This window comes from Ornithorhynchus anatinus, chromosome 9, assembly GCF_004115215.2.
Source record: "Ornithorhynchus anatinus isolate Pmale09 chromosome 9, mOrnAna1.pri.v4, whole genome shotgun sequence".
NCBI lineage: Eukaryota > Metazoa > Chordata > Mammalia > Monotremata > Ornithorhynchidae > Ornithorhynchus > Ornithorhynchus anatinus.
The window spans coordinates 52,647,104-52,664,580 of NC_041736.1; the positions used below are offsets into that span (position 1 = coordinate 52,647,104).

General features: G+C 43.4%; 2 protein-coding genes across 8 annotated transcripts in view; one reads left to right on the top strand and one right to left on the bottom strand.

The window, feature by feature from the left end:
• Positions 1–380: 380 nt before the first annotated feature.
• On the bottom strand, positions 381–12,509 carry MDH1 (malate dehydrogenase 1). Its single transcript, XM_001511209.5, has 9 exons — positions 12,412–12,509; positions 8,340–8,438; positions 7,744–7,840; positions 7,034–7,209; positions 5,669–5,791; positions 2,728–2,904; positions 2,167–2,280; positions 1,643–1,732; positions 381–727 (listed from the first exon to the last, which is right to left on the bottom strand). The coding sequence occupies exons 1-9, from the start codon at positions 12,412–12,414 to the stop codon at positions 602–604; spliced, it is 1,005 nt and encodes a 334-aa protein (XP_001511259.1). The 5' UTR covers positions 12,415–12,509; the 3' UTR covers positions 381–601.
• Positions 12,510–12,702: 193 nt separating this feature from the next.
• The window catches only part of LOC100082296 (WD repeat containing planar cell polarity effector), a 193,954-nt gene continuing 189,179 nt past the window's right edge, over positions 12,703–17,477 (top strand). For 5 of the 7 annotated variants that reach the window (XM_029072177.2, XM_029072181.2, XM_029072179.2 and 2 more), the window contains exons 1-2: positions 13,116–13,212; positions 16,799–16,879. The gene's annotated coding sequence lies outside the window, so the exon portion shown is untranslated. Of the gene's footprint in view, positions 12,803–13,114; positions 13,213–16,798; positions 16,880–17,477 lie in introns of those variants that run through there. The other 2 variants (XM_029072178.2, XM_029072180.1) reach the window with 2 other exon arrangements.

Genomic DNA, 17,477 nt, shown 5'->3' on the forward strand with positions numbered 1-17,477 from the left:
TCCTTGAACTTCCAGCCTACATCTGATGAACATTACCACAACATTGCCACTCCTACAATATTAGCTTTTCGAGTCTCTGCAGAATTGAGTTTAGCCAACTTGGCATCCTTCATCTTTTATTTGTCCTACCTTTGCTCTGGTCTAGTTTGAGTCTGCAGAATCATCTTTGAAGAATAGTCAGCATTCTTGACTTTTATTGTTAGATTTAGTGTATCCTCTGAAAATATTCCTAATACAATTTTTAAAACAGATGAGGATCATTTATACTTTAATTTTTCTTTCCCTCTGCTCATCAAGTCACCTTTATACTGGATGGGTTAAAGACTATAATAACCCCTGTTCAGAAAGGCAAGTTACCTAAAAATTAAAAAGCTTGAGCCTTTCACACTCAAATATATCATTTTAATTAGATCCTCACCAACACCATTTCATACCTCGACAGTAGGCACATATGTACTAAGAAGCAAACAACTCTCAAAATGCATGATTTTCACAAATAGCAGGGGATTAAGTACAGCATTAATATTTGGTACTGGATTCAAAGACGACATTTAGATTCTTCAGATTTCACATGTTTTATGAGATCATGATGTTTGTTTAGTCATGCACTGGTAAGGAATTCAAAAGCGGTCTCTTTCTCTTCTGCCAGTTCCTTTGCAGTAAGATCCATCTTCTCACGGGAGAAATCATTAATTGGAAGACCTTCGACAAATTTCCAAGATTTATCCTGTAATGAAAAGAATTCCAAATAAGTAAGATCTGGTGTCTAGGTGGATCTGATCTAGTTCCATTACTACAATAAAACACGCGTCTTATTCTTTTCTAGATATTAAGGCACTTTTCTCAAGTGACTTGGTGAAAGTTTAAAAATGAGGCTAAGTACAAGAAGAGAAAGATCTAACACTAGCAACCTAACAAAATATTTGGTTACCAAAAGCTCTGTACTGAATAAAAATGTGAGCCAGAACCAACTTCCCTCATAAGAACAAGGTAATAAATGGGGGATGAGTTCTGGACCAAGGCCATGGACCTTTTTTTTTTCATCAAAATGACCCAAAATTATATATACACGCGTAATAAGCCCATAACATATTTTTATTGAGTCAGAGAGATTCAGCTCTAGGACAGCGAACTTTTACTTCATCAGAAGTACAATGGCCATGTCAACCCCACTTCACAATCAGAAGGACCACCCTCCTCCAACTTTATTTGGCAGATATCATGGCTTTTAAAATGATTTCCCCATTTTGCCACAGCTCCCATTCGACTTTCCTTTCCAACCACCCGCATCCCCCAAGTTACCGCTATACAGGAGGCTAGTGCTGTATAGTCAAAACTGGGTATAAACTTAGATACTTCACAAATGCGGTTTGTTGTATCTCAAAATATCTCAGGTTGAGAACTGCCTGCACTGTAAGCTTGTAACAGAGCATTTAGCCTAACTGTTGTTTTACCTTAAACTAAAGCTACCTTTACTCAGCCTCCAGTTCGAGATCCATTTCTCTATATTGAAAACTGTTTTTTAGACCCAACAATTTAAATTCTTAAACTTATTTTAAATTAGGTTCCCCACTAATATGTAAGTTAATTCCCAGCATGTTTAAGACAGACATGAGCAATTATAGGTGTTAGCAAGTCTTACCTTGATTACAACAGGGAATGAGTACAGCAAATCATCAGGGACACCATAGGAATTGCCATCAGAGATGACACCCATGGAAACAAATTCACCCTGGAAACAACAGGAAAGTTTACCAAGAGATAGTTTCCTCTTTCTCCCTCTTTGGGGAATTAAAATAGAAATGTTATGCATTAAAACAGAACCCCATGCTACCTCCACTTCCATACCGACATGTATTTCAAATGGTATCATGGCATGGAACTATTCCAAACAATCACTGCTAGGTAATGCAGCTTGGCAAAATACATGAAAGAAATCAAGAAAAAAGTAAAAACACATTATACATTGTTCTTTTTTTTTTTAATAAGTTATGGAATGAAGTAATATCTGTCTCTCCTTCTATAAATTATAAGTTCATTATGGGCAGGGAACAAGCCTAATTCTGTTGCACTGCACTCTTCCAAATGCTTAGTACAGTGCTCTGCATATAGTAAGCACTCAATAAATACCACTGCTTAACTACACAAATCTATGAAAATACTTACTGCTGGAGTTCCAAACCAAATGTCTCTGACATGGTCACAGATTGCTTTGGCAGCTGACATGGCGCTGGATAGTTTCCGAGCCTTTATGACAGCTGCCCCACGCTGCTGAACAGTCTTCAGTGGGCAAAAAGAAAATTGTCAGCCAAATTTTGAATCTTTAATATTAAAGCTACCATGGTTAGACTGCATACAACAGCTTCAACCAGATGTGTCTACATTACTTCCTGCTTTACACCCGCCTTTCTTTGGGCTTTTACTTTTTGTAAATCCTATCTTCCCTCCTCCCCCATTAGACTGTAAGCTCCCTGAGGACAGGGAGAGGGTGTGTTTTGCTACAGCTGTACTATCTTCAGTACTTAGTAGTCAGTAGGTGTTCAGTGAATGCCATTGTTTTACAATTATGAAAAGTCACTCAAAGTGTCATTATACAACTTCAGTATTATACAAAAATGTTAGTCTATTTAAGCCAACTTAGCAAGATGAAGCACAGGATATTCCTTTTCCCTTCCCCCAAAAGATCTTTTAAACAAGCATAAAACTAAGCCCAAGAACTTCACTTACCGAGATAAAGTCTCCTTTGAGCCAGCTGTCATCTTTCACAGCTTCATAAACTCCAACCTCCTTTCCTTGCAGCTTTACCTTGGCATGGTTAACATCTGGATATTGAGTAGAAGAGTGATTTCCCCAGATGATGACATTCTTCACGTCATTAGCAGTCACACCAAGTCTAAGAGCAATCTAGATCAGTTTAGAAACAAGAGCATTTTTTAAACAGTTACTTTAAATCCAGATGAATAGCATAACATGACGCCTGTAGCAGTTGACTTTTCCCCCCTTGAAGTGTTATGAATTTCCACAGTGTGTAAAGATCCAGCCTTCAGGGGATAGGTCCCTCTTCCTTATAGTTCTCCCCCATGGGCCTCAGATCCCATATAAGATGAAAGATGGCTCTGAAGCTTTTCCTTGTCTTCCCTCTTCCCTACATGAATGCCTAAAGTATCATTCTGCACGCATTTGAACATGGTCCACATGCTCATTATGTTTTTTGGATCTGTAAGAGTAGTGAACCTTGGAGGCGGAACAGGTTGGGCTTTTGGAAAGGGTGGTGAGATCAAAAGATCAAACCCCATCCAGGCATTTTGGGGGCCCAGGCTCCTCCTCCTTTCACTACCCACCTCTTAGCACACAATATCTTCCTTTGGCACGAAGGGGTACACACCTGCCAAATTTAAAGGAATCTGCATACTCCATAATCTAAACTTTCACAGGCTTTCCTTTACCCCTTGTACCCAAAAGGGAAGGTAAGGGCTAAGTGTGGAGGGGAAGGGACAAAGGTTGTGATTAGGAGCTAATACTATTTCCACTTCTACACCTGGTATAGTCATTGAGGCCAAAAATCTTCCCCAGGGCTTCCGTGGTGTTGAGCCACCTTAGTTTAAATTGAAACATAGATGAATAGTTCCAAATAAAAGGATGACAATATTAGCTAACTGCAACAAACATGGAAAGGACACATCAATCCTCCATTTTAAAACCAGCAAATTGGCTCTTAATCAGATCTCCATTGCCTCAAGCATTACTATGTAATTTTAATTTCATTCAAGAGAGTTGGAAATATCTATAAAAATAATTTAAAAGTTCAGTTACTTGTCTAGTGAACGAAACCCAATATTAATTTTTATGAGTTCTTGAAGTTGAGTTTTCTGATGACATGTTGAAGGAGACTGCTCTAAAAAATGCATACAAGTCTTGTTGGAAGTGTCAACATTGTATTCTAATTGTACATGCAAAGACATAGAACCTATACAGAGGGCCTCCAGCCCAGAGTGAAAATGTCACAGGGGCCAGTTGAAATTTAAGAGAAAGCGGTCTCATTTCCTTCACCCTACTTTAGTTTGGAAATCCTCATGCTTAACCTGAGGGGGGGCAAAAAGTCTGCCTCTACAGGCATTTGCAGAAAGTTTTCAGAGGGATTGAAAAAAAAAATGAAGAGTTTTCTAAGTATTAGTTACAAGAAGAGCAGTCCAAATGAGAATTAGTAAACTGTAATATCTGCACAAGTGGAGTGGAACAGGAAAAAAGAATGAGGCAGACAAAATATTCAAACATTGGACAGAAAGCTGAAAAGGAGGTGGTTACTCTAAAGAATGAAATGTTACTTAAAGGTTGATTTGAGACCCGTCATCATCACCCTCATTTGTGGTGTTTATCGACTAAGCAAGGTTCCTGGCATTCTGGTCTTCTACCATACACAGCTCTTACAAATTACATAGATAAAAGAAGAGGCAGAAATAAACCCACGTAAACCATCTTGAATGTGAGATTTCATGCCTGGCATTCTCAGTGAAGTTGATCCACTGCTCTCAGGTGATTGGGAAAATAATTCTAAAGGCCCACCTCTATTTTTAAACATTGTAAACTATATATCGTCACTTCTACTTTCAGAGTATCAGAAAGTTGAGGAGCACAGGTCATTTTTAAAAATCCCTCATGGTTAAGAATAGAGGGTTGGCTGTTTTTTTTTGCGTTGACTTGTGAATGGACTCTCCACTATGGAGCTGTTGGGGCTCTGTGCTCCAACCAAAAGCCACAAATAACACCCTCCTGAAACACCCCCTCTCCACGCCCTCCCCAGTCTGTAGCACCTTGCCTATGGGTATAAATCTCCTGATTAGCTGATCCCGGGTGAGGAAGGGGTGGAGAGGGAGACAGGGTGAGAGAGAGAAAGAAAGAAAGGGGGGAGGGGGGAGGAAGGGGCTGATGCCCCCTACTCTTTACTGTGAGATTTGCACTGTAGACTCAAAGTAGACTCTTGGCTTGGCCCCATTACTCATTACTCATTACTGCCCCACTTAGAGGAAAATTTACTGTACATGTGATATTCAGGTATTTTCTTAAGTCACATTCCATTTGTGAAGCTTTATCAAGTGCTTTTATAATATACGCAGACATATATGACCATTTGAAAGCACTGCAACTTCCTCAGCAAATGGGCTTAAAGGGCTTGACTCTTTTTCAATACCTAGAGCAGGTATGTACAACCTTTTCACTCAGGAGGAATAAAGAAGGGGATATATCTGAACACCTGATGCAAACAGAACCATCTGATAAATTAACTTTAATGCAGCCTATTTTGTTGTGGTGGTAGTTATGAAATATAGCCTTTCTTGTCTCTCCCGCTTTATTTGGGAAGGAAGTGGGATGGATGTCTCTGCTGTAAAGCACCAGTTTAAATATTAGACACACTTGTTAGAAGTGCGTTAGGCGAGAGAAATGATCCAAGCTGTAAACGTAACACCTTTGCTGGTGTTCAGTTGGAAGGGAGGAACTGTCATAGGGGTAGGGGGAATGGGGTGCATGGAGAGACAAGCTCAGGGGGTGGATTTACAAGAGGAAAAGAACTTGGAGGTCTAAAACTTCCTAAGGCGAAGCCAGTTTTATAGACATGGAAAATCTAAAAGGTAAGAGAGAGTGATCCCTTTATCTCCAGTGGATTTCCTACCTGGGATTTAGCCCTGTTGTGATCCAGACGAGTCAGACAGCTGAAGTTCTCTTTTGGAATAGATGGTGCTGATTTAGAAGCAGTCAAGCAGTTAGTGTTAGCTGGATTTCCCACCACTACAACCTAGCAAAGGACAAGAGAAAAATTTTGCTTTTAAAAAAGCCACCAACCTAATTCCTATTGTATAGAAAAGTGTTAAAGAGAGCTCTAAACAGAAAGCCATTTGATCCCCAGGTAACTAAAATTTTCTCAATTTTACTGAGTTTATCTAAGTGGAAAGAAGCATAATGGGTAAACAAAAGTCAATTATAGTACCTTAGGCTAGTCAGAATATTTGAGATGCTTCTAAACATCACAGTATATGCTCAATGTTGATAAAAAAATAAATCAGAGCCTCAAGGCAATACAGATTTCACTACATGAAATCTGACCTTGGTTACCTAATATCACATTTATTCACATAATTGACCCAATCACTCAATCAGTTGTATTTATTGAGCACTTACTGGGTGCAGAGCACTGTACTAAGCATTTGGGAGAGTACAATATAATTAACAAGCTTGGTAGACGCATTCCCTGCCCATAATGAGCTTACAGTCTAGTGGGGAAGATGGACATTGATAAGGCTTTGAAGGTGGGGAGAGTAATTTTCTGGTGGATATGAAGAGGGAGGGCGTTCCAGGCCAGAGGCAGGATATGGGTGAGAAGTTGGTGGGGAGATAGACTAGATCAAGGTACAGTATGTTGGCATTAAAAGAGCAAAGTGTGCGGGCTAGGTTGTAGTTGGAGAGGAAGTGAGGTACGAGGGAGCATGGTGATCGATTGTTTTAAAGCCGATTAGGAGTTTCTTATGCAGAGGTTAATGGCCCCTCTTTTTCCAACCCCAAAGCAGCATGTAATTGAGTCTAGCACAAGAAACAAGATGAGAAGGAAGAGAAAGGTGAAAGGGTACTTGGGACAGTCTCTGCTAATTGACTCTCCCAAATGCCATTTACAACAGGAGTCAAGAATTATGGAAGCAGTTCCCACTCCTATCTCTTCCAGCATGAAGCTGGCATTACTTGCCAAAATAATCTTTAATTTCCTCCTCAAAAATTGGATGAGGAAAAGAGGATTATGCAAGTAAATGTGATTATTACAACACCAGCTGTTTCCAAAGAATCCCAGAATGTCGCACTTTAACTGCAACACCTTCAGGCTCCAAGTGACAGGGATTAGGATCATGGTTTTATTGTGGTCAATGCTTTAAACTGAGAGGAGCGACCCCATAAGCAAGAGTTCTCTGCAAAACATATTTACATGGGTCTTTGCTTTGATTAAAAGTGGAAGCTTTAAACAACAATAAAGAAATGAGGGGGAAGTCACCTTTACAGTTTTCTTGGCATATTTGTCCAAAGCTGTGCCCTGGGCCTTAAAAATTTTCACATTTGCCTTGAGTAAATCCTTTCTCTCCATGCCTTCTCTTCTTGGCATAGAGCCAACCAGAACTGCTACATCAAGGTCTTTGAAGGCAACCTCTTCTTTATCTGTGGCAACAACCTCTGCAATAGGGGAAAAAAAGCATTTTTATACACAAGTTGATTATCCTTTATGAGACCATACTTATCTATGAACTAATGCCAGTCCTCTGCAGTTCTAGTGTTTTCGTCTTACATACAGTATTCTGGATAAGAAAATTGGGTTACTGATTTGCTTTTGGAATTTAAAAAAGAAAAAAAATCTTCCAGCATATCCAAAGTGAGTAAACCCATTTTTGTTTTGCTTCAAAAATATTTTTGCTTTTAAAAAAGGGGTCTAATTTTGATAATTTATATATTGAGCTAATGTCTGTCTAAGCTTCAAATTTCACATGATGGGCTCCCTACTCTCAATTATAACTGGAGGGCAATTTGTACTGCACTTTTCTTCACTAGTCAGCAGGCATATAGCAGTCTATCATCCCACCCTTGTAAAGCTTCTCCCCAAGACTTCCACATAAACTATCTTATGCCCTTTTAATAGTGAAATATCTTGAAACAGGTACTCAAATTAAATTCTGCTTTTTAATTCTATGTAGGAGCACTCCATTACTTTACCTTTAAGTAAAGGAAGAGCACAGTCCTGCAGTTCCATTACTACGCCATCTAACACTGTCATCATTGGAGTGATATCCAACAGGACAAGAATGAGAGCCTGTCAGACAGCCAAAAAAAAAAATAGCATCAGTGTAAGTTATGTCATTTAGTAATTACCCCAAAGTCTCCCAAATACTAAGATTTGCACCTCCCATGTTGGGTTTTTCCTTCCTGTAGAGTGCCGGACTAACTTCACAACCTGTTTCTGCTGCTCTTTTCTTCCCTCAACTACCTAAATTCCTTTGGACTCCAACCCTCACCACTCTGCCCCTCTTCCCCTTGCCTTTCTGCACATTCTCTGCTCTCAGTCCTCTCAACCAATTACCTCCTGGATGCAGAGTCAGAAGGACTATTGTATGCACTCTGCATGAAATCCTGTCAGTTGACACAAGTGTGTTTCTTCTGTATACCTAATAGACGCTAGAGTGGAATTAGGGAAACATTTTTCCAAGACAACTGCTTACACATAATGTTATGGGGTTCTTTCCCCCTGTTGGACAGTCAGTTCTCCTAGCCTAGGACCAGGAGAGATTTTTTTCTTTAAGCTTGATTCATACCTGGTCTTTACCAAAGACATCACCCTTAGCAATGCTGTAGAGCAGGGAGTAGGCAATCTGACCTGCAGCTCCAGTCACCAGAACTCTCACCGGTTCAGACTGCAACGAGAAGGAAAAACACAAATTTTATGCTCTGGAAAAGGATCAGTATGCCTAGAAAGTAAACCATCTATCCAGTTGGCTCACAATGGCTCAAAAATGAGTTTTTTCACATTTTCATGTGGCCAAGCTGCAAAGCCTTTGTCCCTGTAAATATGCTCTAAGAATACAATCTAAAGGACTTCAAATGCTAGGAAACAATTCAACCTTTTATTTATTATTTGCACTGTTTAATGGTCAACAGCATATTTTCACTGTGTACAAATACAACTTCTGCTCATGATGGTAAGAACCTTGAAAATGAGGGAAGGAAAAATTGAATTATGAAACACATCTTTAAATGAAGGTCCGTCTCCAAAATATGGCTCTTGTAATCTTTCCCCAGTCTTCGGTTCTAAGCAACTCCCTCCCCTCTTCTGCATGCTTCTGAGGGGATCTGAATCAATTAAAGGGCATAATATGAAGCACCGGAGAAAAAATGACAACCCTGATTATAACAGTGCCTTTTTTTGCTCTCCACTGTAACAGTGTTTAGGTTAAAGAATATTAGAACATTTTGATGTTCTGCCCTTACACCTATGCCTTAAGAAAATGTAGCCAGAGATAAGGTAAAATTTAGCATTAAATTAATAATCGTGGGTTTTTAAGTCCTTACTGTGTCCCAAGCACTGTTCTCAGCTCTGTGTAGCTGCAAAATCATCAGGTCCCACATGGGGCTTACAACCTAAGTAGGAGGGAGAATGGAAATGAAATCCCCATTTTGCAGATGAGGGAACCGAAACACAGAGAAGTTAGTCACTTGCCCAAGGTCACACAGCAAGCGTGTGGTGGAGCTGGGAATAAAACCCAGGTCATTTGACTCCCAGAGGTGGGATCTCTCCACTAGGCCATGCTGCTGGCTCACTGAGGTGTCAAGAGTATTGCTAATGGACAGCTTGTGTATAGGCATGTCCAACAGTAATCAGCGTAAAAAAGAGAAGGGAACTAAAGTTCAGCTCCAACCTACATACTACCAATTTGGGGATCACATACAATCATATATCTGGGCCAAGCCTGACCTATGGAAACAAGTGATGGGAGAACCATTTTTATGCCATCAGTAGTGTCATCCCCCTAGACTCGCTGTATGCAGGGAACATGTCTACTAATTCCGTCGTATTGTACTGTCTCAAATGTTTCATACAATGCTCTGCACTCAGTAAGTGCTCAGTTAATACAACTGATTCCTGGAACTTGTAGTTCCAGCAGGTACATCATGGGAAATGATCAGCACATTAACATACATTTGATTTAGGCTGCAGACCCCCATTTGGCCCATAGAGGCTCAGATTGAGGGGGCGGTGTTATGGCACCTATGTTTTGGCTCAGAATTCCACGGCTAGGCAGCCTCACCAACATTCCAGTTCTAAATACACCTCTTTGTTTCTTTGGTCTTTGACAAATTCCACTGTGGGCAGGGAATGTGTCTGTAATATTGTACTCTCCCAAGTGCTTAGTAAGGGTGCTCTGCAGAATAAGTGCTCAATAAATACAATTGATTGAGGAAAGAGAATTCTTACTTGATAAGGAAACTGTCAAATACACTATCCATTATATATAAAATTTATTAAGTAGAATAAGAAAATGCATAGGATGTTAGTAACTCCCTTCTATTTTAGGGTAACATTTAGGCAGAAGAGCATCTGCGATTTTGTGATATGATCATAGGTTACTATAATACACCCAGTCTGGGCCGTCTGCCATGATCTTAGTAAAGAATGAATTTTTTGCACTTAGCACGAGCTTCCTTCAGAGGTAGGTTTTGGGTTTAAGATTTTAGATTACAGTTATTAAAATTTTAAAAGTATTTTGTTTTATTCCAAGGTCGTAGCCAACAACATATAGTACAACACACTAGTACCTAAATTCTTGGAGTAGCTTCGGTGATTAGTGTTGCTTTGCCTTGTTATATCGCCTTAGCTAGTCACTCTGGGAATCCATTTTACCTCCCTTGGTAGAATCTTGCAAAGGTTGAATCCCCAGAAATGAAGGGCAACTAATTTGTACAGGCTCAGTTTCACTTCCTGGAGGAATAAAAAAACAGCTGGGTATGAAGGTTATCTTTCTGCTTGCTGAGGAAAGACCCCAGCCCTCAGCCTGAAGAGGAGGAGGCCTGGTACTGGAGCGGGCACGACCGCTACTGCCCCAAGGTTTGGCTGTGACCCTTGTGCCCGGCTGGAGGCCGTAAAGGGTAGTTTTGTTGTTTTTTTAAACATGCATCATCATTCAGCTAACACTTTTCCTACATTCCTTTTAAATCAGGAAAGTTACAGCTATATTAGATCCTGCTGTCAGTTCCTGAATTTCAGTTTGGGTAATTGTGAGTTAAGAATATGTTCTTCCAGACAATCCTTGTTTTTAACCTTTCCTTCATTTTAATTGCGTCAAAATGACCTTCACAGTGGTGATACAAGGCCTATTTTTGTCATTTTCTGATGGGGTCAACGCTTGCTTTTTTTGCACCCAGGGCCTGAAATTTGGTAAATTTCATCCCGACTCTCCTTTTGTCCTTCATATGTTTGTCCACCCGATAGTACTATCTATACTTACATGATATCTAAAATTTGACATATTAGGAATCTTAATTCCCCAGTTATTTGCTCAGGTTAACAGGATGGAGAGCAGTGAGTGTAGTGCTCTGTACCAACTCAAATATCATTGATTGTGGATCCCATTGCTCATATTTGCCTATATCACATCAATGGAGTCTGGAATTTAACAAAACGAATAATCATGTGGAATGGAAGATGATGAGTTTCTCCGGCATCCGAAGAGTATACACCACACAGTCAAAACAATTTTTTCCAGTTTAATTTTATTTCAAAGGAAAAGCACGTTAGAAGATCAAACACACACCTTAAGTGATTTTCAAATCATCTCTCCCTACCAAATGTTACACAGTAGTGTCACCGACTCCCTCCCCCCTCTTTTTTCTCGACGCAAGGGTTCGGATTTTAGAAATTATACAAGTGAGGTAGGAAGATGTCCCTGACCTACTTGGTAAAGGTTCCATTCATTTGATACATTTCTACCATTATAAGAAGGCTACATCGGAAGACAGTTTAGGTTGCATTTACACAATACGACACTGCTGAACGATCCCACCCACAATATAAGTCGAAATCTGGGACACCTTACCGCAATCATTACCTCAGGGCCTATAGCCAAAGGCTGTATGAAAAGGCGCCATCTCACGTACAGTGCTCTGCACACAGTAAGGGCTCAATAAATAATACAATTTATGGTGAAATAGACTCATCTGGCCAGAAATAAGTTGATTCCCTCCCCACCCCCCACCAATCTTTGGGGCAGGTCCCAACTCGTATCCTTTTAAAAACTTAACTAGTGAGAGGGGAAGGATTACATCTTTTCAAGAGATGAAGAAAAAGAAAGCTGGGGAGACGAATCCATCTCCAGAGAGTATTTGGGAGGAGGGAGAGGCAGCGTGGCTCCGTAGAACGAGCCCGGGCTTGGGAGTCATTCAATAGTATTTATTGAGCGCTTACTATGTGCAGAACACTGTACTAAGCGCTTGGAATGCACAATTCGGGGAATTGATTCGGGGAGTCCGAGGTCACGGGTTCTAATCCCGGCTCTGCCGCTGGTCAGCTGTGTGACTTTGGCCAGGTCACTTCACTGGGCCCCAGTGACCTCATCTGCAAAATGGGGATGAAGACCGGGAGCCCCACGTGGGACAGCCTGATGACCTCCCATCTACCCCAGGCGCTTAGAACAGTGCTCGCGGCACATAGTAAGCGCTTAATACGTGCCATTATTATCAAGTCTAAGATTGGGCTTTGGAGGTCATTTTCGAGATGCGCTGAAGTAGCTCCAGGGAAAAGGCGGGCAATAGCCTCAGTGGAGCAGCCCCCATCTTACGGGCCACGGACCGAAGGACGGCGAGCGAGAGAGCCGGCCAGGCCCGAATACTCACCATGATTAGGATGAGGGGTAACTCGTCACCCTGCAGTCACTACGGGCTCCGCTCGCCCCCTCGGGTCACCTCTAACCGCAACAGAGACAAGGTAGCGAAGAGGGGCGGCCTTATGAGCCAAGCGGGAGGGCCGAAGCCGCCGAGCCGGCCCCCAAGGCCTGCTGGGATTTGTAGTTCCGCCCCCCCCTCCCCCCCGCAGTCCCTCTAGCGCTCCCGGAACCCAAAGAACTACAACTCCCAGAAAGGACTGCGGTCATCGCACCCGCTTCTCCCTCCGCCGCTCCCCGAGGGGAAAAAAATAGTCCCAGCAGGTGCGGGGGAGAAGGACCGACGAGACGCGGAGGGATTCGGCCGGAGGAACGGGAGGGCGGCAATTGGGGAGAGAGAGGAGGTGTGTATGCGTGTGGCGGGGGGAGGCGAGACGGCCCCGAGGACGTCTCCCGCGGAGACGCCAGGGCGCTCTGTCCTTCTGGAGGTTAGACGGCCGGGCCCGGCCTTCCGCTGCGCCAAGAAGGGTTTAACCCGGAAGCTGATCTTTGGAGGCCGCCGTCCCTCGGGGCGGGGCGGGGGAGAGGATTAGGCTGGCTTCTCTGGTTGCTAAGTGACGGGGCGGGAGTCGCGCGCACAACGGCCGGCCGCGAGGCACGGGAAAATCGGCGTGGGCGTCACCCCCCCCCCCCCCCGCCGCCCCTTCCGCCCTTCTGATTGGACGAGGAGGCGGGGGCTCCCCTCCCCCCCTCCCGGGCCGCTCTCTGAGGAGACGGACCGACCGACCCCTCCTCTCCCTCACCTTGGCTCCAGGTAAAAAGTGCGCGGGATTTACCTCACCTTAGAAAACTTCCCCCTCAGCCTCGCGTTCCTAGCGGTGTCCTTTTTAATAATAATAATGTTGGTATTTGTTAAGCGCTTCCTCTGTGCAGAGCACTGTTCTAAGCGCTGGGGGGGATACAGGGTCATCAGGTTGTAATAATAATAATAATGTTGGTATTTGTTAAGCGCCTACTATGTGTAGAGCACTGTTCTAAGCGCTGGGGGGGATACAGGGTCATCAGGTGAGGCTTACAGTTTGCATCCCCATTTTACAGCTGAGGTCACTGAGGCCCAGAGAAGTGAAGTGACTGGCCCACAGTCACCCAGCTGACAAGTGGCAGACTGGGATTCGAACCCATGACCTCTGGCTCCCAAGCCCGGGCTCTTTCCACTGAGCCACGTTGCTTCTCTACTAATACCATTATTATTGTTATAATAATAGTAACCATAATAATGTCGGTATTTGTTAAGTGCTTGCTATATGCAGAGCACTGTTCTAAGCGCTGGGGGAGATACAAGGTCATCAGGTGGTCCCACGTGAGGCTCACAGTCTTCATCCCCATTTGACAGATGAGGTCACTGAGGCCCAGAGAAGTGAAGTGACTTGCCCTCAGTCACCCAGCTGACAAGTGGCAGAGCTGGGATTCTAACTCATGACCTCTGACTCCCAAGCCCAGGCTCTTTCCACTAAGCCATGCTACCTCTCTACTCTTCGTAGTGTCTAGTAATAATAATAATGTTGATATTTGTTAAACGCTTACAATGTGCGGAGCACTCTTCTAAGCGCTGGGGGAGATACAGGGTCATCAGGTTGTCCCACGGGAGGCTCACAGTCTTCATCTCCATTTGACAGATGAGGTCACTGAGGCCCAGAGAAGTGAAGTGACTCACCCACAGTCACACAGCTGACAAGCGGCAGAGGGGGATTCGAACCCATGAGCTCTGACTCCCAAGCCCGGGCTCCTTCCCCTGAGCCATGCTGTTTCTCTAATACTAGCACAGTGCCTGGTACACAGTCCACCCTGAAACAGAAGAATGATGATGGTATTTGGTAAGCGCTCACTGTGCACCAGGCACTGTTAGCAGCGGGGCTCAGGGGAAAGAGCCCGGGCTTGGGAGCCAGAGCTCATGGGTTCGAATCCCCTTATGCTGCTGGTCACCTGTGTGACTGTGGGCAAGTCACTTCACTTCTCTGGGCCTCAGTGACCTCATCTGGAAAATGGGGCTGCAGACTGTGAGCCTCACGTGGGACAACCTGATGACCCTGTATCTCCCTCAGTGCTTAGAACAGTGCTTGGCACCTAGTAAGCACTTAACAAATACCAACATTATTATTATTATTATCTGTGTCCTTTTTACTCTTTGTAGCGTCTAGTACAGTGCCTGGTACACAGTCTGCCCTGAAAAAGGAGAATGATGATGGTATTTGGTAAGCACTTACTGTGTGTCACGCACTGTTCTAAGTGCTGGGATAGAGACAAGGTCATCAGGTTGTCCCACGTGGGGCTCAGTCTTCACCCCCATTTTACAGATGAGTTAACTGAAGTGCAGAGGATGATGGTATTTGGTAAACACTGACTATGTGCCAGGCACTGTTCCAAGCACTGGGGTAGAGGCGAGGTCATTAAGTCATCCCACGTGGGGCTCACAGTCATCACCCCCATTTTACAGATGAGGGAACTGAGGCGCAGAGAATGATGGTATTTGTTAAGCGCTTACTATGTGCCAAACACTGTTCTAAGCTCCGGGGTAGATACGAGGTCATCAGGTTGTCCCACGTTGGGTTTACAGTCTTCATCCCCATTTTACAGATGAGGGAAGTGAGGCACAGAGAAGTTAACTGGCTTGCCCGAGGTCACATAGCAGATGAGGGGCGAGGCTGGGATTAGAACCCACATCGTCTGACTTCCAAGCCCATGCTCTTGCCACGAAGTCACGCTGCTTCTCCCACAGTGGAAGTGGATAAGTCTTTTCCCAAGAACCAGAATCATCATGTTTTTGGTTGCATCAAGTGCTTTCCTTCTGAACCCAAGGGCAACGTGGTGGATTCCCTTGGCTTCCCACTAATCATCAGCAGTCATATTACTGTGTGCGGAGCACTGTGCTAAGTACTTGGGAGAGTACAGTGCAGCAGAGTTGGTAGACATGTTCCCTGCCCACAATGAGTTTATAGTCTAGAAGGGGAGTCAGACATTAAAGTAAATAAATGAACAGATATGCACATAAGTGGTGTGGGGTTGAGGATGGGATGAATATCAAGTGGGAAGCAGCCTGAGCTATGGGATAGAGCACAGGCCTATGAGCCAGAGGACCTCAATTCTAGTTCATTCAGTTGTATTTATTGAGTGCTTACAGTGTGCAGAGCACTGTACTAAACACTTGGAAAGTACAGTTGGGCAACAGAGACAATCCCTACCCCTCAACAGGCTGACACTCTTGTCCCCGCTCTGCCACTTGCCTGCCACGTGAATTCGTGTAAACTTCGGCAAGTTACTTAACCCTTCTCTGCTTCAGTTTCCTAATCTGTAGAATGGGGATTCCATACCTGATCTCCCTCCTACTTTGATTTTTGAGCCCCACGTGGAACATGGACTATGTCCAATCTGACTGTCTTGTGTCTACCCCAGTGCTTAACAAATGCCATAAATAAAAATACCATTGATTACGTAGTACAATGCTCTGCAGAGTTAGATGTTCGCCCTGTAAATGCCACTGATGATACCTGAAGGAATACTGTCCTAAATTATACAGTAGTTTGAAAATCCCCCAAAATAGATACCTTGATTTTTGTTACCCTTGGGGAATAAAATATCTGTCAATTTTGCGTTGCAAGCTGTAGTGTAACTGATAGTTTTGAACAGTAATAATAATAATGTTGGTATTTGTTAAGTGCTTACTATGTGCAGAGCACTGTTCTACGCTCTGGGGTAGATACAGGGTAATCAGATTGTTTAATAATAATAATGTTGGTATTTGTTAAGCGCTTACTATGTGCCGAGCACTGTTCTAAGCGCTGGGGTAGACATAGGGGAATCAGGTTGTCCCACGTGGGGCTCACAGTCTTAATCCCCATTTTACAGATGAGGGAACTGAGGCACAGAGAAGTTAAGTGACTTGCCCACAGTCACACAGCCGACAAGTGGCAGAGCTGGGATTCGAACTCATGAGCCCTGACTCCAAAGCCCATGCTCTTTCCACTGAGCCACGCTGCTTCTCCAATTGTCCCACGTGAGGCTCACAGTTAATCCCCATTTTACAGATGAGGTAACTGAGGCACAGAGAAGTTAAGTGACTTGGCCACAGTCACACAGCTGACAAGTGGCAGAGCCAGGATTTGAACCCATGACCTCTGGTTCCCAAGCACGTGCTCTTTCCACTGAGCCATGCTGCTTCAGTAAGAACATGCAACTTGTTTTCTCTCATTCCTAAAGACAATGCCATACTGAACAAACAAATTAATATGAAAATATTGTAGGCAATGTGAGTTTTTAAGCCAACTTTAGAAATTTTGTAGGATTGCCTTTTTTTATCTGAGTAGCTCAGGTTCTTTAATTTTTTTGAATTTGTGTTCCAACAGTTATCTACCTACTGATTCGACATTTTTGATGGCAACTACCATGTTCTCTTCATTTCTGCAATTAGCGTGGTGACATTATAGGTAAGTGGCGTTCACATTTTCCTCCATTATCATGAAACATTTCATATACTCTGGCATGGCTTAGTGGATAGAGGACAGACCTGGGAGTCAGAAAGTCGTGGGTTCTAATCCCAGCTCCGCCACTTGTCTACTGCGTGACATTGGGCAAGTTACTTCACTTCTCTGTGCCTGTTACCTCATCTGTAAAATGGGGATTGAGACTGTGAGCCCCACATGGGACAGGGACTGTGTCCAACCCGGTTTGCATATATCCACCCTAGTGCTTAGTACAGTGCTTGGCATATAGTAAGTGCTCAACAAATGCCATAGTCGTCATCAAGTAATGATATGAGTTTTGAGACACGGTTTTCCTCTGCACAATATCTGTTGGTAAAATGAAAGGCACATGGAGAGCCACGCTGCCGTGACGGGTATCTCCCATCACTGTACCCTGTTTGATTCCTTTATGGTCACCAGGTCAAGTGGGCAAGTACTCTGGAAGCCCATTTTGTTGGCACATACGTGAGGTCCCAGATTCTATCTTCTGCTCCTTAGTGCTGCTCCCCAAGACTGCATGTGGCACTGTCACCTCAGAAGAGAAACGGAGTGGTGAAAAAAG